General features: G+C 38.9%; 1 protein-coding gene across 3 annotated transcripts in view; it reads left to right on the top strand.

The window, feature by feature from the left end:
• The window catches only part of FOCAD (focadhesin), a 118870-nt gene that overhangs the window by 33232 nt on the left and 64390 nt on the right, over window positions 1-21248 (top strand). For 2 of the 3 annotated variants that reach the window (XM_086628997.1, XM_086628996.1), the window contains 4 exons: window positions 7896-8000; window positions 8488-8589; window positions 9116-9246; window positions 10838-10964. In XM_086628997.1, the coding sequence (XP_086485123.1) occupies window positions 7896-8000; window positions 8488-8589; window positions 9116-9246; window positions 10838-10964 (465 nt within the window). The remainder of the gene's footprint in view (window positions 1-7895; window positions 8001-8487; window positions 8590-9115; window positions 9247-10837; window positions 10965-21248) is intronic. The other variant, XM_086628998.1, reaches the window with a different exon arrangement.

Here is a 21248-nt window from a genome sequence, read left to right as displayed (position 1 = left end):
TATGGTGTTTGATTTTAGTGAATACACAGGTGGTTGCAGACTCAAGATGACAGTGTTTATACAAAGCCTGAACTGCAATGTTGGTGTTTTTTTAAGAAGAACCTGTAAGGCTACACAGCTTATTTAAAGCTCAAAGTACAAACAGGATCTAGTTCCTCGATGCTTCTTTTCAAATTTATTCAATATCCTTGGTGTGCTCCTTGTTGAATTGTGTGTAGAACAGATGCCCTGGGATGTTACCGTTCTGACATCAGTGGAGATACTGAGCTACTGGAAGTTGGAACTCAGAAGTTAGGCATCTGGTGGAAATGTGCAAAATGAAGTACTTTTTGTTGTTTTCAGGATATCTTTTCCCATTCTTATTTTGTCCACCTAATGGTTGGTTCTTACTTTCTGAGAACAGCTGTTGTGTTCTTGCATTTAGATAAATTCTCTTAAACTACAGTTATAAAATTCTTTCATTCTGTTGTAGCCTTGTGCCTCTTCTAGAGGATGGTTAAGTAACACAAAACAAGGAAGAATTAAAAAGCAGAAAAAAAGTGTAACAAAACATGCGAGCGAGTCAGAACCTCACAGTACTCTTCTCAGAGTGAAAGATTCTCTCTGACAGCTGTGACAAGAGGATACTTGAAGCTGTTTTTGCTGCTTCATGCAATGTTTGGCTTCCTTTTAGTTTGTCACCTCCTTCTTTCCACTCCATTTAACTGAAGATACCAATGCTGTGTGGTGTTGAAAACCTTATAGTGAAAAATGCTGGATCACAAAGGCTCTGGTGGTCTGTGGCAGGGAGAAATCAATGTACTGCAATTAGGAAAAGTAAGCTAGGAACTCCGACAATGTAAAACTCCCAAACAGCCTATGCTCAGAGAGCCGTTTACCAAATGGTGGTGGTATTGCTGCTGAGCACTAGGTACCATGGCATTTCTGTAGGGAGTAATTCTCTTCTGAATTTCATTGGAGTAAACTGGAATAGCTCCCCTGACTTCAATGAACAGTTTTAGAGGTAAATTTCAGTGCAAGTCAGCATAGTTACAGAAGCTTTAGGCAAATGCAGGGAGAGGAATTTAACCTGAAGTTGTTCAGCATGACATGAGTGGATTTACCTGCTTTGTTTGTTCTGCTTATTTTAAGCCTAAGCTTTTGTTCACCATTACGGCAAATACAATTGATGTTAACAGCCTCTTGAGCTAACTGGTGATCTGACTATGTCAGAATTAAGAAGCTCCTCAGGCTGGGGAAAAAGTCCTTCCTGATGTTGGAAAAAATGGCTTGTGCCTAAATGCAATGAGAAGGTGAAGTCTGAACTGCATCGTATTTTCTGTTTGCCTGCTGATCAGCAGAAGTCTATGTGAATTAGAAACTGCTGTTTAAAATGCAGAATTCAAACCATAATTCGTTGATATCATCTAACTGGCTCACATTTCCTTTGCTAACAGGGACTGCAAATGGTGAGCTTTTAGTCTTTTAAATTACTGTGGGCTTTAAAATACTTTTCTGCAAAATATGTAAAGTATTCAGGTGTCTTTGTAGTAGTATCATGAAGCAATCAGTGTAATTGGTAATACAGCAGGTGTTTGGCTGGGTAATGTTTGGAAATTTAGCAGGAAAAGGATATTGTGCTTAATTGAGGTAATATTTCCCTTCTCAGTCCTTAGTTAAGTGCAGCCAAGAACACCTGAATATTCTCCAGTTAGTAATATGCAATGCATTGCTGTCTTTGGAATTACTTTTTTGTATTATTCCAAAAGATCTTAATGCTTTAAAACTGGGATTTGCTGTCAGCCTCAATTGAAATTGGGATCAGCTGGCATCTGTCTTGACTGACTAGTTATTTCAGTTTTGTGTCTGCTTAATGGGTCCACAGAGATTACGACAGTGTGGCACAGCACTGCACTGAAAGGTTTTCACATTGTTTCTTGGAGGTGCTCTTTCTAGCACAGGAAGAATTACCTAGGTCTTGGCTAGTCTTCCACTTCCAGTTAAAGTAGTTAGTACGGGAGGAGAAAGCATTAAAGCTCCTGGATGGGGGAAATAACTGGTTAATTTAGTAAACTCAATGGCTACTGTGATGGCAGAGTTACGCTTCAGGAATTGCTTTATGTGGCTCTATGTTTTACTGGGTTCCACGTAAATAAATGGTGCTTTGTAAAAGGTGGGGAAAGTGAGTGGTAAAACAGTGATCAGAATGTCCTTCAAGTTGAGAAAGTGGAAAGCTTATCACAACAAACTTCTTAAACATTTTGAGTCTTCAGTTCCACAGGGCACTTTCTGAAGGACGCAGTGGAAGGTGGTGTGCAGCATAGTAATTAAAAGGTTGTTTTGAAGAAGAGAAGAAGAAAGTTAGGGGTTAGATGTGGAAAGAAGAGAACAAAAAATGGCTGTTAATCCCAAGTTCATTTTTAAACAGTCACCTATATTAACTTGAATCTGTTCCTTTGGTGTTAGCAGCACTTGAACACCCAGTTTAAACCCGGATGTTTTGTGACGGTAAGAAGGTCTAACCAAGTGAATACAGGTACATTCTGAATTCCATGTCTTTGATTCATGTTCAAATCAAAGTAAACTTGGGCTAACAGACCTTGGAGCTCGGCCTTGCAAGAGGTAAATAAAATATCTACAGAACAAAATGAAAAAGTGTCAACTTTGCAGCCAAACTGTGGACTACCTGTACAATAGCAGAATATATGGAAGTGCTGAGATGTCATGGCGAGCATCATGGCATAAAAAGAATTGTATTGTGATTTTGCTTTTTTTTTTAAGCAATTGAAATAGTCAATAATTCTGCTGCTAATGAGCTTCTCTTACTTTGTGTTTCACATGGTTAGTCCTTATAGCTGTGGATACTGAATTGAAAAGCCACAGGTGATTGTCATGTAAAATCCGAGTTGAAGAATTTTGTTTTAAAACAAAGCAGGGTGAGAAAGAGACCATGTGCGTTGAGAATGCTATCCTCATTGCTTTCATGTATATTACGACTCCACAGGGGGGGTTCACAAACAGGATCTTACATTTCCACACTGAATGTTGCTTTTATAAGGAGTCTGTTGTCTCTGCAGTAGATTAATGGAGTATTTTAAAAACCTTGCCAGGTTTAAAAATAACCAAAATTGATTTTGCAGACATTGTTCTGATTATGCTTTATTTTTGTTTTTTTCTTACCCTCTCTATGAAGAGAGCTTACAGAGGACTTCTGTGTACATACCTGCTCCTTCCCCACTGGGTAAAAGCCTTTTTATGGTGCTAGATTAGTGATTATATTAGATCTGTTTTTAGCTGAGATACTTTGGAGTAATGATCTGAAACACTATGGAAGAAAATCCAGAAATCTTCTAAGAAGGCTGATGAATGAAGAGTAGATCATGGTGTTTTAGACTATCTTAAATCAAATTGCAGAGGCTGCACTGACACGTGCTGTTCATGAAAGACTTAATACAGTCCTAAGTGAATGAATTTTCTTGTTGTGCAAAAACTGTTATTACACTCTGTGTGAAACCAGCTGTGCTGCAAGGGGAAGAAATTAAATCGTCTGACTGAGAGGTCACTGATGAATAGTAGCACAAGATCTATTACCATTATTAGAGGATTATGAGGCCATAGAGGACGTCCGTTCTTTTATAGTCTTCCAACTGCTGGAATGAAATATTTCAGTGGTAAACGTCACCCCTCTGGGAAATCCATCTAAAGATGCAATACTTTGCTTTCTTTGGAGGCTGAGAGTGCATTAAAAAAAGTAAAATACGTTTTTATTCATGTAGAAAACATGTTTAAGGATATCTTGAATTGCATTTGACTGGCTCAGGTGGTGCCTGTTGGTATTGTTCTGTGTCTGATTGTGTGAACTTCAGAGAATAGCTGTAGGGAAACAATCGTGTTGTAGTCAGATCTTGTGGACAAATTCTTCATGGTTGCAGCTCAGTGGTTACGATCCTGCTGAAGTACAAGAACTTGAAAACCTAACTTATGTTCTTTAAAAAGTGCTTCTGATTTTTGAAAGCAGTTTATTTTATGGCTTTTATAAACGGAAGCTTACCTTCATTTGTGAACTTATCTGAAAAACTGATTCTTTCATCTGTGTGAATTGTTCCATACTTTTGCTTACTGGAGCAAGAAATGCCAGCGTACTGAAAGCTTTCCAAAACCTGCTCGTTTCACTGCCTTGCCTACTGGAGAACTGTACTAATGCTACCTCTTTTCCAAAATTCAGCCCAGTGTTTCCCAGTAATAAAAACTAGAACTTTGCAGTGACATTTATTTTGTAACTTTTGGTTGGCTTTTCGTGGGGCACGTCAAATGAACTTAGTGTTAAAATTGACCCTAAAGAACCCTTCAGGATAGGCATGCAAGCAAAGAAATGGTGGTGGGAATGATGTGATGTCCTGCATTTAGAATTTAAAATGCAGAGAGCGTATGTTAATACGTGTTTGGATTATATTTTTTTGAAATGGATTTTTTCGTTTGAACTGGACTTCATTTGACGTAGTCTTTTCTGGCGCTCTCTTATTCTTTCTTCTGACACAAGGGCTGCATAAGGACAATTTCCTCTTCAGTAAAATGCAAGGAAATGTGAAGGAACAAGAGAGTAAGATTATCTTTTTCCCCTACTATCTTCCCTGTAGCTTGTGCTTTTGAAGAATAGCTGTCCTGTAGCTTAGAAAAAAGAAATCAGACCACCGAATTCCAGAGAACGATAACGATTCTCAGACCTGTTATTTAATAAGTGTTTTGTCTCACATATTTAATCTTACTTTAAAAAGGAGAGTTATTGACATACCTTGGCATCATTTTTGAGATGCAAATTAATTTTAAAACAAAACATAGTCTTGAAACCCTTCTTTATGTTGCTAATGACAGACTTGACCTAGCCGCTGTACCCTCCGGGAGCATGGGGATGCAGAAGGCAGTGTTGCCAGGCAGCATGCCTGTCCTTCTCTGGAGCTGCTTCCTACCCACTGGGAGCTAATGAATTGTTGTATGAGCTTTTTGGAGCTATTAAACCCTTGATGAAGCTTTAACACAAATTTAATACTGAAATTAGTCCCAGCATTGTTTATCCATTACATGAGGGAGATGGAGAGAGGAGCAGATTTGCTGTACTAGAACATTTTGGTTTTTTCTGGGTCTTATAATTTGAATACATGGTTTAAAACAAGTGTACATACTTAAAGACAACAGCTTTAAGAAAATATGTAACTGGCCTTATAGTAGCAAGTGCTTAGTCTTTTCCTGAGAAGTTTGTAAATTGAACTTAGCATCTGTTTACTAGATATTATTGTAACAGTCGTTGCAGAAGTCTAATTTAATACTTGTTTAGTGTAGAAAAAACTTGGTAACTAGAAAATTAATGCAGATATAGGACTTGGAATGAACTTCTGATCACAGCTAATGAAGTCTAGGCCTGAGTAGGCTGACTTCAAAGGATTTGTATGCTTTTATAGATGAGGATTATTAATATAATTTATTTTTATTATCATTTATTTTGAATGTTATGAACGGTGGTTAAGAATGTTCACGCTGGGGCGAGGTGCTGGAAAATATGATTAAAACCAAATCTTGGTGGGTGACTCTTTCTTGTGGTCGATATGTTTAACCCTTAGCTTTAAGGTAATAGTAGTGTTTATTATAGATTCAGCTTTTGGGAGTGAAGAAGCAAAAACCAAAAAACACTGAAAAAAAAAAAAAAAAAACAAAGCCAAAGGAATGCTTGAGTTGAAAAACTAAATTTGTCATTAGAGCTTAGCTTATTCAGATGAGCCATTTTACCATCCCCTTGTACGCTGATGTGTGCTATGATATTGATATGCACGGTTAGATAAAGAAATAACCTCCACTGAATTTTCTCTGAAATATTGAAAACTGATTGATGTGTTTTATTACACATTGGCTTTGAAACCCACAGTTGCAGCCTGAATTCCTATAAAAGCATTTATACAGATTTCCAGTCTTGTTTGTGTAAATCTAACAGCCTTGTGATGTGTGTAAGGCAAGATGTTTAAGTAACTCATTTGCCATTTACATTTTCTGTGTATAAAATATTTTAATACATCTAATGGAGGAAGTCTTGCTCCTACAACTCTTACTTCAAAAAGTAGTCGTTGTGTGTGTAATGTTCGCTCAAGTGTTGTGCTTCATACGAAGTTTTAGCTTGACAGATCCTGCCTCATCTGTATTTCTGACATCTTATTTCTATTTTGCTCATCTGTCATTCAGTTTTTATGTAAAAGATAACTTAAAAAATTTAATTTGTACGTGTTGTAGTTTAACTACAGTGGGCAGCTGAGCCCCAAACAGCCGCTGTCTTGTTCCTGCCCAGTGGGATGGGGGAGAGAATCAGACGGGTGAAAGTGAGAAAAGTCGTGGGTTGAGAAAAAGACAGTTTGATAGGTAAAGTAAAAAGCTGTGTACGCAAGCAAAGCAAGTGAAGGAATTCAGTCACCATTTCCCATGGGCAGGCAGGTGTTCAGCCATCTCCAGGAAAGCAGGGCTCCAGCATGCGTAGTGGTAACTTGAAGACAAACACCATCATTCTGAACGTCCCTTCCTTGTTCCTTGAGTTTTATTGCTGAGCATGACATCATATGGTGTGGAATATCCCTTTGGTCAGTTGGGATCAGCTGTCCCAGCTATGTCCCCTCCTAGATCCTTGTGCACCCCCAGCCTATTTGCTGACTGGGCAGTGTGAGAAACAGAGAAGACCTTGATGCTTCCTGAGAGTTTCTCAGCAATAGCTAAAACATCCCTGTGTCACCAACACTGTTTTGGTCACAAATCCAAAACAAAACCCCATACAAGCTACTTAACTCTATCCCAGCCAAAATCAGTACACAACAAAAGCTGGAAAACTGCCCAACTTATCTTCAGTCCAGAGGTCTGAAAGAAAGGGGGGTGAGGGTGCTAGCTAGGAAGATGCTTTCAGTTTGGAATAAAAAGGTGGGAAAGCAAAGCACTGTTAAATTTGTACTGAAAGTGCTCCTGTCTGTGAAAGTCTACTCGGATGAATACTACCTTAAATTCTTAGCCACTTTTATTGACTTTCCTTTGAAAGATTTACAGTAAAGCCAGTCTTCTGTTTAGGCAGGTGATGGGGTGATTACTGCCTCTACAGCTGGTAGAAAACAACCTTGGGAAATAGAGAGAGGGAGACTAGTCAATTAGTCAAAAATGTGGGGGAATTTTGGTTTATAAAGGGATTTATTCTATTTAAGAATGTCAAGTACTATTTGGAAAACTGGAAAAAATAATGTATTGTAGCTAATTCCTTAGTTATTAAATACAGATTCCAAAACAAAGTTCTTGAGTTTGTGGAATCACGAGTTTGGATGACTCAACTGTAAAGATAGTCATGTCTTGTAAAACAAACAGTATTTTTTTTTGTCTGTAATTTGGAACTAGTAATTTATAGTTTTCACTTTCAGGGTATCCCCCTGGAAGTTTTGTACCGTATATTAAAGAAGGCAGAAAATTACATTGTATTATATGACAGGTTTGTAGGATATGATAATAGCATGATCAGAGTTCCTCTGTAATGATAGAACTAAATTGGAATGGTTTCTTCATTGATTTGATATGTAGTTTAATGTACCATTTTCAATTATATGTTCCTTTCAGTGTGCCTATAATGGAATTTCAAATGAAAATTAATTTATTGTGGAAATTAATTATTGCAGTGGTTACAGCTAAACATGCAGAACAAGGTGCTTTTAAGACGATAACTTGAAATAAATTCTAAGTCATATGAAATTAGACTTTGCAATTTTCCTTTCTCTTTCCTATTAGAATAAAAAATAATGCAAAAAGGTAGGAATTTCTAACATATTCTGACAAGTTCACTGTCATATGTAAAATACTGTGTTGGCAACCTAGTTCCAGGTTTACTTCCTGCTTTTGTTTTATTTTAGGTCCCAAATCTGATCCCGGTTCTGGTATTTAAATTGGGAAGACCATTGGAGCCTGCACTTTACAGAGATGTATTATATACATTGCCTGCACTGGGTGTACACAAGGTCAGATTGAAAAATTTTTAGTACAACAAAAACTGTATCAATAAGAAGTCACTTGTTTATAGAAAATTATTTAGACTGAGTAACACATAGCTTGCTTAAAATAACTGATTTGCAAGCTTTAGCATAACTTTCTAGTATTTTGGTTGGGATATGACAATTGTTTTAAAGAGTGAAATGTATGTTATGCTTTGGCTGCATGATCATTATATGTATATCATTATATATATGTATTGTCCAGCTGAAGCTCCCCCCGCTTCCTTCTGCCCCCCGCTTCCTTCTGCCCCCCGCTTCCTTCTGCCCCCAATGCTCTTGGACTCACTATGCACTTTTTTCAAGTTTTTCAGAAAATGTCTTCCAGTTTGTGTCTGACATTGCAGTTGGATGTTCATCTCCTTTTTGTATTTGGTGATAAAATAATGATTTATACGTTAGTCTTTGTTCTTGGATGTAAAAAATAACTGACATTTTGTTAAAAAATTTGTTTCAGGTTTGTGTAGCTCAGATTCTACGCGCCATACACATGCTGGGGAGCACACCAAAGCTTAGAGCAATTAGTTTGCGACTGATGACATCCTTATGGGAAAGACAGGTTAGAAAATTCTTGTAGTGTCACTACGATAAGTGTAATTGAAAACCTTCCTTACCTCTAACCAGGGAAGAGAGTTAATTCTGGAACATTGCTTATACCAGTGTCTCATTGTCAGCAGTATAAAGTAAATAGTGGAAGTGGTGTCTATATTGATTCTGTTTCAGTGAAAAATTTCAGTAGCATGTCTTTCATGAAACCTGCTTTTCATTTCATCAGGTCTCATACTGGAATTAGAAAAAAAAAAATTGTTTGAACGACAGCTTTCTGCTTTTCATAATGTGCAGTAAGAACAAGACCTTAGTTACATAGCAATAATTTGCTTCTCTGTTTATGAAGTAGCATGAGATTTGATCTGGAAAAGCCAGTTAGATCTCAATGCAGCATTGGATTCCAATAAGGAAGAAAAGTGACATATGATATGCAATAAAAGTGATGTTTGGAATTCATGTAAGAGTGCTACCAATTGAAAATCCTGTCACCAACTTGTGAAGATATGTTGGTAATTTCTAAATTGAATCTCTTCTAGGATCGGATTTACCCAGAATTGCAGAAGTTCTTGGCGGCGTCGGATATGCCCTCTTTGTCCGCTGACAAAGATACTCAGTGGGAAAAGCTGATTGCTAAAGCTGCTTGCATAAGAGATATATGTAGGCAGAGGTGAGCACACGTGTTATCCGTCTTGTGTCTTTGTAAGAAGACTTTTTTATTTTTTCTGAAAAGCTGCGTAATTATTTTTACCTACTCTGTTATATTAATTGTGAGTGATATTCTTCTAGTTGTATGAGATACTGACTCAGGCATTGCTGATCTCAGCAGCTAGTAAGTTTTGGGGTTTGTATTGTAACTAATAGAAATCATATGTAAGTAATGGTAAAATTAAAAGGTCTTCATACTGAAACAAAACGTGTATCCTGTGCTGATAGAGGGTAGAAGCTTAAAGCCTACCAGTTCTAAATTATTAGAGAGGGATGAAACAATAGAAGAAACATCTAATGATGCGCCTATCGTTTGACCTATTCAAAGAAAGATTGGATGCTTTTCTGAAAAGTACACATTGTCACATGCACATCACCGCTCCTTATTCAGATACAGTAGTGACCACAGAACCCAGATGTACAAGTCTACCTGGATGATATACTGATCCTTTCCAGCTCTAACAATCCATGAATATCAGTACTTCATGATAATTTATAGTTCCTATAAAGGTTATTTTTAAATGCATTATCAGTTACTTCCTGGTTTTATGTACACAATACCATCTCTTCCCCTTACCACCTATCTTTTGGGTTCCACATTTCGCTTTCCTTCATGAAGGTCAGTTACTAACAGCTGGAAAAATTCATGTATCTTTCAATCATCAACGAAGAAAAAAAACCCAAGTAAATAAGCTTTCCTTTACTTCTTCAATCTTCTTTAATTTAGCCAAACAGCATTTCTGAAGAAATAAAAAAGTGAAAAGCAGGAGATAAATTTCAATGCAGCAAAAAATATTATTTTTGCCTGCTAAGTGGTGTAGTTAGAGTTCAAGTGTATGCACATTGTTTGTGGATTTAGAACTTATTTGGAAGAAGGTGAGAGCAAACAGAGGAAGTGTGAATGTTCCGTGTATATAAATCGCCTAGCCAGGTGCTATTTACTTCATGTTCTTACAGAAACAGTATGAGAAACTGCTGAATAAGCAGTTGACACCTCCCCCACCACTGCCCAATAAAACTGAATAGATACTAAAAGACTGGAAAGCCAACAAGTAGCCTATGCAGTCATTGAAGGATAGACAAATGATGTTGCAGCAGTAAAAAATCGGGATAAGTGTTCCTATCTGATCTGAGAGGGCCAAAAGTCTTTTGCTGCCAGAATCTTCACCAATACACAGCAGCGAGTACTTACAGAAGACTGTAACAAAGAAGCCAAGAATATTGTCTTTAATAGCACACATGGATTTTTCCTTCTCAGTCACTTGAATGATGTAGTCTTCCATCATATGCAATGTCCCTGGACAAAAACTTCCATAGCTTAACGACTTGATGATCTTTTATGTGGAACTTTATGCCTGCTGATTTAATTTTCTGTGGCACTCAGCCTTTTAGAGCTCTCTGTCATATTCTCCCTTGTATTTTTTTTTCCCCCAGTTTTAGTATGGTTTAGTTGTCGCTTAAACAAAACCAATGCCTAATGAATTTCTGTGCATAAAATAGAACTTTTGTGTCTGCATGAACATTGCCTTGTATCTTCCTGTTTTTTCCCTTAGGCCATACCAGCATGGAGCAGACATGTTGGCTGCAATTTCCCAGATGTTACATGAATGCACAAAGCCTGACCAAGCTTCACCCGCAGCCATAGTGTTACAGGGTCTTCAGGCGCTTTGTGAGGCGGAGGTGAGATTAAATTGGCTTGTCCCTGTGTTTTGTGTTTTACTTGTGGGTCATGGACTTTTTCCTAGTTGGCTTTTTTTTAAGACTGCATTGGATTGTTGCAGCTTTTTTTTTTTCCTTCTGACAAATTTAATTGCTGTCTTATAAAAATCAGTTAATTGTTCCTGGAAATTTGTACTATGAATTTCTACTACAGCAGGTCAGGCCTTCAGTGCATGGGTTGGAATTTTAGCTCAGCTTTGCTGTTTGTTTTAAAGACATTCTTTCATGCAACTGAAGTTGCTAAGCCACTATCCACCATATTTGAGAAGTTGTGGCAGTCCGGTGAAATTCTCACTGACTGGAAAAAGGGAAACATAGCCCCCATTTTTAAAAAGGCAAAAAGGAAGACCCAGGGAACTACAGGCCAGACAGTCTCCCCTCTGTGTCCAGCAAGAAAACTGTGCTAAGACATGTGGAAAATAAGGGGATGATTGGTGATAGCCAACGTGGCTCCAATAAGATCAAATCATGCCTGACAAGTTTGGCATATTACGACAGTGTTGCTGTGTTGGTGGATAAGGGAAGAGCAACTGGCATCATCCACCTGGACTTGTGTAAAACATTTTACACTGTCCTGCACAACATCCTTGTTTCTAAGTTGGAGAGACATGAATTTGATGAATGGACTTGGAGCGCGACCACCCTTATCCACCAAGAGTAGCAGTCAACAGCTTGATGTCCAAGTGGAGACCAGTGATGAGTGGCTTTCCTCAGGGGTTGGTATTGGGACCAGTGCTGTTTAACATCTTTGTTGGCAACATGGACAGTGGGATTGAGAGCACCTTCAGCAAGTTCACTGACAACACCAAGCTGTGTGGGAAGGGATACCATCCAGAGGGACCTTGAGAGACTTGAGAGGTGGATCTGTGCGACCCTCATGAAGTTCAGCAAGGCCAAGTGCAAGGTCCTGCATGTGGGTCGGGGCAATCCCAAGCACAAGTACAGGCTGGGCGGAAAATGGATTGAGAGCAGCCCTGAGGAAAAGGCTTGGGAGTGCTGGTGGATGAGAAGCTCAACATGAGCCGGCAATGTTGACAAGGGGAAATGGCTTTAAAATGAAAGAGGGGAGATTTCGATTAGATATAAGGAAGAAGTTTTTCACCCTGAGGGTGCTGAGGCTCTGGAACAGGTTGCCCAGATAAGAGGTGCCCCATCCCTGGAGTTGTTCAAGGCCAGGTTGGATGAGGCTTTGAGCAACATGTTCTAGTGGCAGGTGTCCATGCCCATGGCAGGGATGTTTGAACTAAATAATCTTTGAGGTCCCTTCTAACTCAAACCATTCTAATTTTCTATGATTTTTCTTTTGAGATTTGAAAACAGTGGCTGTTTGGCACATAATTCTGGTTGGCTGAAAAGTATGTAAATAGTTATAATTTTTGATATCTTCTTACTGGCCTGGCCTGCTTGATCTCATTCACATAGCGTACCTGATAGGGAGTGAGAATCTCTTGTAATGGGGAGGCTTCTGTTTCACCCTAATTGTCATTCGCAGCTTACTGATGAATAGGACAAGTAAGCATTGCAATGTGCTGCCCAGAGAGAGGTTGTGCTGTCTCCATCCTTGGAGGTTTTCACATTCCTTTTGGATACAACCCTAAGCAACTGAGTCTGATCTCTTGTTTTGTGTGAACGTAGTGTCTTTACCCAAAGTACTTATTACAGGAATAGCATTAAGAGTATTAGTTTACCTTTTGTGGGACTTAGGGGGAAGGGCTAGCCATTCTCCTGCTTTTTTTTTTTCATAGGTATAGCAATAGGCCTTTAGTGACTAGTGTACAGTGACTTGTACGTCAAAAATGTAAAATACAGTTTTTGCCAGGCCACATTTCTTATTTCTGGGCAAATACTTTGTTTTATTTCCAGTGATTTCAGCAGAAGCCACTGTACTTCCTATGAGGCCATCTATCCTGGCATGTAACTAATTTCATGTATCAAGTACTGTACTCAAGCCAAGAAACACTCAAAAATGAAAATGCTAAGCATAGCATTTAAAAACCCCTTTCCAAGCTTTTTGGGGACATGGTTTCTTGCTGTTTATTCCCTCAGTTCACGTTTGTTTGTTTTATTAATCAGAAAGAAACCAGCATAGCAGAGTAACATAATCAACTGAAAAGTCGTGTGAGAACAAGTTTTGTTGACCGAGTTTAACATACAGTAGGAATTACAAAGCTGGATGTTGTTTAAACAGTGTACACTTAAAAACTGTACTCTTAAAATGATGGGTTTACTTTGAGATGTTATCAGAGGATCGTTACCACCTTCTTGGACTCAAGTTTCTGCCAGTTTCACTTTGTTGGGTCTGATTTACCCTCATTCTCTTTTTGCCTTACTTTATATCCTATGTCATAGTTTCTATTTGAACTCTTCAGCCCGTAACGTAAGTGCAAGTCCTTACCTGTGCAGATCTGCTGTTGAAGGGAGCTGCCAGACTCCTTGGATGAACTCTGTGTAGGTGAGGGCTTTCTTACATACTGAATGAGGCAAGTAAGTTAACTGGGCACCTTATTGGCCAGCATTCAGTCTGACTGGCCTGGTGAACACCCACTGTCGGAATATTTGCCATTTTACTTAATGTCCCAGGTACTTGCTACTGCTCCTAAAAGTACTGCTGCGTGTTTTGTTTGTTTGGTTTTTTTTTTCCCCATCCCCATCTGAACTGTGGGGGGAAACTGATTTATGCCCTCACTGAGTGAAAATTGTTTTAATAGCTCCAGTTTCAAGTCAGCTACCAGAATCCATTTCAGTGCATCTTCTTTGCTGGTGCAATTTCTGATTTTTGAAAGCTGGAAATGTAAAAGATACTGTGGCAATGTAAACTTCATTTTTCCTCTTATGAATGCATTATGTTATATTATATACTAATTTATGTTGAAGGGACCTTTAAAGGTCATATAGTCACAAACAGTTCCTCTTTCTGCCTCTGCACCCAACCTCTAGAGTACAGCACTAGCTGTAACAGGCGTTGGTCAGTGGATGGTGAGCAATTGCACTGTGCATCACTTGTTTGTGTATATTATTATTATCATCATCATTATTACTTTTTTTTTTCCCAATTATTAAATTGTTCTTATCTGAACCCACAAGTCTCCTTACTTTTTCCTCTTTGATTCTATTCCCCGTTCCCTGGGGATGAGAGAGAGTGAGTGAGCACCTGTGTGGCATTTAGTGGCTGGCTGGGTTAAACCGTGGCACTAAAGTAAAATTCTCTTATCTGGCTAGTTTCCTAGAATGTATTGCATTTTCAGAGGACAGCTTTGTCCAGCTGAGCAGTGACTGTGGAATCACAGGGCTTTTCCTTGGGGATTCATGACTAGCAGAGAAAGTTCATCACAAGGTTTTAGTCACCTGTTCCTCCAGAAAGACATCATGTCAAAGTTATTACTGCTTTTATAACCTATTAACTTTAAAAAAAAAACGTGTATGAAGTACCCCTCTTCTAGCTTCCTCCTGTTCCCATCCACTTGCTCCATTGTTTCGCAGTACTTCATTTGGTAAGAGGTTTTCTGTAGGACTACCGTTAATTATACCAAAAGAATTCTACAACATCAACCTCTTAAGAGTTAAAAATTATTTTTTTTAAAGGAAATTTAGTGTTACAGTGACTGAGGATGAAGTCCATTAATGACAGGCCAGAATGGACAGCTATACTCAGTAATGGTTTTGAAGTCCTCTAGCTTCTGTATTTATTGTGCATCAGATGGTGTTTAGTTAGGTTAAGTCACATTCCTTCTTCAGATCAATTCACCAAGTCTATTTGTATTATTTCCCAGCCTGACGATGTATGAGATCCGCTTCAAAAACAAGTATTTAGTTGTCAGCAGTGTTTGGACAGGTGAGACACGCTGTGAATTCTCCTTTTTCTCAGAATGCAGCAGAAAATTTTAAGTTGTGTTATATTCCAAGCTGCATTACATCTTTAGCTAAGATGAAGAACACACACATGCCCTTCTTAACAAATCTCTCCTTCCAAACCTCTCCTTGAATACTCCTAATGAATTTAAAATTGAAGTAGAGTTTAACAACCTGAATGAATTCACATTGGTTCTGTTGTCCTTTTGTAACAAAACAACGAAAATTTTTCTTCCTCTCCTAATACCAACAGTGTTTAAAATGAGAAAAAAAATTACTTCCTGCATGCTTCTATGTTATTATCTGAGTATGCAAGGGCAATGTTTTATTTTTGGTTGGGAAACATGTAAAGTAAACATGCCTTGTATTGTGGCAGAAGAGAATGTCATCATTTGAAGGATGTGTGTTTGTTTTAAAGGCATCCAATGAGAAATAAAATGCACGAACATACACCTGCACTATTTTAAAGTTTTTTTTTTTAAATTTAGAAAACTTTCCCTTTTGCATTCTTAAAGAGCTACAGTTTCCAAAATGCTAGTATTTTATGATTTCTGGATGAAGCAATGAAATTTTTCCAGCGTTTCCACCTGAACTGCAAAGCATCACAGTTTGTTTGGGACCCTTTCAGATCTGACACTTGGATTATTGAATTAAGTTTTCATGTTTGAGCTGGCATCTATCAGAGTGGCATCTTAGAGGGCCATCTGCTTTAGACTGGGAACTCTGTTGCAAGTGTTCCTTGCAAAAGCAGAAACATTCTGGGTGTTCTTGATAAATTTCTGTATTTCCATCAAATTAAAGCTGCTCTGAAAGGATCAGAACCATCATACAGTCAGGGAGTTTTTATCTTGTCAGAAATGCCAAAGGAGCCTTGCTCAGTGGCTCTAAATTGTGATTACCTATTTGAACACCACTGACCTGAAAATATTTTCAACTATGGTAATGTCTTTGCAGAAGTTGTGGCAGTCCGGTGATCTTTTGTGATTTCATTGAATAAAGAGTTTGATATAGGCTGATATTTATTTTTGTCACTGTGTTAAATTGAACGTGAAGTGGGATTTGAGTTCAGAACACTGTGTTCCCAGTGTGGTGATGGATCCTAGAAATGTGAGCAGTTCCTCAATACAGAGCTCTTTAACTAGCTGACAGAATAATATGTGCCTTTCTAATCTGAGAAAACACTGGCTTAGCAGAATTCCACAGATTCCTAACTGTTGTTTAGCTTCATGCACAGCTCATTAGTGGGACTGTGGTGAAGATGGTCCCGTTTTCAGTAGAGGTCCAGAGAGCCACAAACTGAGATGGGAGAATGCTTATGACAAGAGCATGCTTGCTCTGTCTTATAGTTAAGACCCTTCATGCTGCTCAGTCCTGCCAGCATCTCAGTGTTCTGCAGGACTTGAGCCTTCAGTTCTTTCGGCTTATAATCTATATGAGACTGGAGCTGTACACTTTTGAACTTTGGACAACTAACTGTTATCATGCATCTAGGATTTTGTCTCAGTGCCTGGCCAGTACCTCAAGACCCATCCAAACTGAAGATTCTTTTTAATTTCCCGTGCCCCCCACTTTAGGGCTTCACATAGTGGCAGTGTTATGATGAAGGATCAAATCTGAAACTTCACTGGCAAAATTTTTTGATGGCTAAAGCACTTTCTTTTGTTTCAATCTCCTTTTTATTAAAAGCAAACCCCCTAAATACAAATACTAGGAAAGCAAATAAAACGGTGTCCTTTATCTTTTGCCCTCCAGAACAATACAAGAGCAGTGGTGAGTGAGGAAATGGAAACATTTGACTGTGAAAGGCTGAAAAGACCCACCAAAGAAGTGTGAATGTAATCGTTAACATTTTTTCTTTAGTATGATCCAGCTTTTTTTCCTAAGGCATTAGTCTCTAAAGTAACACAGCTTGTTAGGCTGTGTGTTATGTTTGATGTGCCGTGATCCTGACTGAGACAGCATGTTGGCAGTTGCAGTCCAGTAAGACATTTTGGCGCATGTTGAGCATGCTGGAGACTGGCGAGTCCTTGGTTATGGAAACAGAACAGTCAGCAGTTGCACATTGTACCGTATGTATATTGCTGTACTGAAGAATGCATCCTTCTGCAAGGGAATGATGCCTATACTCTTCAATAAAACATTTAGCGTTTGGGAACACAGGCTGTTTCTTTTAGCCAGTAGAAAAAAAATGGATTTCTGCTGAACTTTTGCTACTCAAAATAGACATGTATCATCAGATTGCAAGTCAGTTTATATTAATAAAATCTCTGCCAATAATATGAATGTTTTATACATACAGTAAAGAAAATAAATCCATTCTGTTTGTGAAAGGAAAAAAAAAACAACATTAAAACATTTTATAGTGAAAGTATTTTGGTGTTGACAAAACTGCTGAAATATGATTTATTCACTATGGTACTATATCCTGTACGGCAGTAGTGCTTGTGTGTACATGAATATGTCTGGAAAACAGTCCTCAGCAGAATACTGCATAAGATACAGCCTTGAACAGAGAAGACTTCAGGGGGACCTAATAGCTGCCTTCCAATATCTGGAGGGAACCTACAGGAAGGCTGGGGAGGGACTTTTTACAAGAGTGTCTGCTGACAGGACAAGGGGAAATGGATTTAAGTTGAAGGAGAACAGATTTAGAATAGATCTTGGGAAGAAATTCTTCAGTACAAGGGTGGTAAGACTTTGGAATAAATTGCCCAGAGAAGTTGTGGATGCCCCCTCCCTGGAAGCGTTCAAGGCCAGGTTGGATAAGGCTTTGGGCAACCTGGTGTAGTGAAGGGTGTCCCTGCCCGTGGCAGACGGGTTTGAACTAGATGATCTTTGAGGTGCCCAGAGAGGTTGTGGATGCCCCCTCGCTGGAGGTGTTTAAGGCCACGTTGGATGGAGCCTTGAGTAGCCTGATCTAGTTGCGAGGCGTCCCTGCCCATGGCAGGGAGGTTGAATTAGATGATCTCTGAGGTCCCTTGCAGTCTATGCCATTCTATGATTCTGTGATTATTGTAATACTATTGTTGTTTGTGTGTGAGAGATAATGGACAGCCAGTGTTTTTTGCATACTAAATACATGTGGTGCAAAACCAGTATGTTGTTTCTTTGTAGCTGATAAAAGACATGATATATGTTGTTCCTGCAGATATCACTTAGCTCCATCTGCTGTGGGGTTTAACACTGAAAATGTTACTACCTCTAGTTGTCCTAGACAATTGTCACAGAGTGCAGTTTGCCATTGCTAAATCTGCTAAATCGGCTAAATCTGAAACTTCTGTTAGATTGATGCCTATTTTTTATCGCCTGTTTTCACCTGTTAGCTGAAATTAGGCAATGTGTGTGATCTTATAGGAAAGGGTGAAATAAAACCTTGTTGGCTAGCTAACATTTTATAATCTTCCTAAATGACAATATCAAATAAGACTCCATGTATACACGCCTTTACTTCTCTGCTTATTAATACAAAGCATATTTTCTGTTTCCAGACAACTAGCTCATTGCCAAGTTAAAATTTCTAGATAGTCTAGTTTAGTAAGAACTTACAGTTCTAATAGATGCGTCTGTCTTTCTGAATAATGGAAGAGATATTTTTTTACTCTTGCAAACAATGTGTTTCGAAAGATGGGAGAGACTAGAAGGAGAATGGGTTGAGAGCAGCCCTGAGGAAAAGGACTTGGGAGTGCTGGCGGATGAGAAGCTCAACATGAGCCGGCAATGTGCGCTGGCAGCCCAGAAAGCCAACCGTGTCCTGGGTGCATCCAAAGGAGCGTGGCCAGCAGGTTGAGGGAGGGGATTCTGCCCCTCTGCTCTGCTCTCGTGAGACCCCACCTGGAATACTGTGTTCAGCTCTGGAGTCCCCAGCACACGAAGGACATGGAGCTGCTGGAGCGAGTCCAGAGGAGGCCACGAAGATGATCCGAGGGCTGGAGCACCTCTGCTATGAAGACAGGCTGAGAGAGTTGGGGCTGTTCAGCCTGGAGAAGAGAAGGCTCTGGGGTGATCTTATTGCAGCCTTCCAGTACTTAAAGGGGGCCTACAGGAAAGCTGGAGAGGGGCTTTTTACAAGGTCATGTAGTGATAGGACAAGGGGCAATGGCTTTAAACTGAAAGAGGGGAGATTTTGATTGGATATAAGGCAGAAATTTTTCTCTCTGAGAGTGGTGAGGCAGTGGAACAGGTTGCCCAGAGAAGTTGTGGCTGCCCCATCCCTGGGAGTGTTCAAGGCCAGGTTGGATGAGGCTTTGGGCAACCTGGTGTAGTGGAGGGTGTCCCTGCCCATGGCAGGGGGTTGAAACTAGATGATCTTTATGGTCTCTTCCAACTCAAACCATTCTATGATTTTATGCTGGGTTTTTTAGTGCAGAGAAACACTAAAATTATCTTTCTTAATGCCTTTGTGGAACATGTTTAGAAACATTCCTGCATTTGATTTCATTACATGGATTTATATTTCTCTTTGACTAAGTCTTCTGTTGCTTTGCTTTTGATTTCACAGACCTGGAAGAAATTTTCGTGGTTTTGTCTCAGATAGTTTAGAGAATGGTTTTGATTTGCAGTTCTAGTACGTTTTCCCTTTAAGATACTGAGTCTATATCCTCATACCTTGTTGTATCGAAGCTATTTTTTTCTTTTTCCTCTAGATGTTCGTTCTAAGCCTGCATTGTTATGGGTTTGTATTTTTCTTTCTTTGTTTTTTTTGTTGTGGTTTTGGGGTTGGGAGGACTTGTTTTTTGCAGAATTTTTGATTTGGTTTGGGTTTTTTTTTCTCCTTTTGCACCTTTTTTTGTTGCAGTGGAGCCTGAAATCAGAAAAGCAAATGATAGTAACAGAAAAATTCCAGACAGGATTATTTTAGGTTTGGTGGCGAAATCTGAAATGTGAAGTTCTCCACAGGGAGCAATGTGAGGTTTGACAAAATGTTGCAGGGAAATTGCTCAAGTTTTCACTAAAATACATGGTTCCTTACAGAGAGAGCTGGGGCAACTGGAAAAAATATCATAAGAAAAAAATAGAATGTTTTAGTACTAATACTATTGTCTAGTCAAGGTTCCTCTGGAACTCGATTACTTCTGTTTGACTTTTGTATAGTTCTTCAGTTAGAACTGTACCACGGGCTGAGCATCTTACAGATGTTTTTCAGTGCCTAGCAGTGCAAAATGCTGTACTGACTGCTCGTTGAGCTGTCATGTAGATGTTTAAAGGTGAAAATAAACCAGGTGAGGCTTATTTTTATACAGGAAGGTCTAAGTAGGATCAATTATGTTGCTGCTGTGCTGTAGTTAGAGTTAACAGTGTAAATGTGTAGTCATTATTTTCTTCACTATGCAAAATTGATTAAGTGTGGTGAATAGCTAAATAGTAGTTACGACCTAGTAGTCTTTCGGTTTTATAGAAGGTAGGAAGAATACAGAAGACATCACTGATGGCAGCAGCATCATTTCTAACCCTTAGAGACATCCTGAAGACCTAACCCCAAATGTTCTCAATATGACCTGATGCAGTGAGGTCTTTCTGACCGTGTGGATGGTCTGAAACACAGGCTTATTGATATATGGGCGACTCCTTGTTCCTATCAAATGTGCATTAGTCCTAGAGGTAAATGTTGACATTATTTTGATATGCCAAACAAAGAGCATAGATGAATGGTGTTCAAAATAAAAGAAAAAAGAGATCAAGATTAATAAGCCTTACACTGGAAGGAGTGGATATGGAGCTGGCATATGCAATATCCCTATTTTGCTCAGCGAAGAATCACTGCAGGAGCTGGTGAAATCAGCTATTGAAATCATTGTGCCCTACCTGCAGCTCGAAAGCTGATCTTTTCACTGGAGATCTTAGTATTCAGTCTGAGTTCTAGAAGATGAATACAAACACATGAGCGTACAAGAAGGGTGACGTGCATCATAAACACATCTTGTGCATCATTGAGCTAGTAGTTATCTGTTACTGTAGGTCTCATGGCAGAGAGTAAGCAAATAGTGAAATAACTGAATTTTTAAGACAAAATCTTACCTAAGAGTACATGGATGAATGTGAAGGTGCTTATTTGACTATCAGACAGGTAGATGACTTAAACTGCTTGTTTGAGCTGATTTTGCAGTGTAAATTGTTCTCTTCTTACTGAAGGAGAAATGAGGTGAGGATAATGGGAATAGGGGTATTAGCTGTGAAAGGATTTGAAGTTGAAGGTGAGCGTTTCATTGGATTCCCTTACCTTTCCAAAAGGACCAGAGAGATTCTTACTTGTTGAACACTTTTCATCAGGTTGGAAGGTGAGAAAGGCCATTTGCTTTGACTCTGTAAGTTATCATAGATTTCTAAAAGCTGCTGAATTGGTGTGAGAAACAGTCCGAAGAATTTCCAGTCTGATTAAAATTTTTCGGATCACTTTCA

The sequence above is a fragment of the Tauraco erythrolophus genome, chromosome Z, assembly GCF_009769465.1.
Source record: "Tauraco erythrolophus isolate bTauEry1 chromosome Z, bTauEry1.pri, whole genome shotgun sequence".
NCBI lineage: Eukaryota > Metazoa > Chordata > Aves > Musophagiformes > Musophagidae > Tauraco > Tauraco erythrolophus.
The sequence above is the reverse complement of the archived record's forward strand: the minus strand, read 5'-3'. Positions and strand labels throughout refer to the sequence as shown.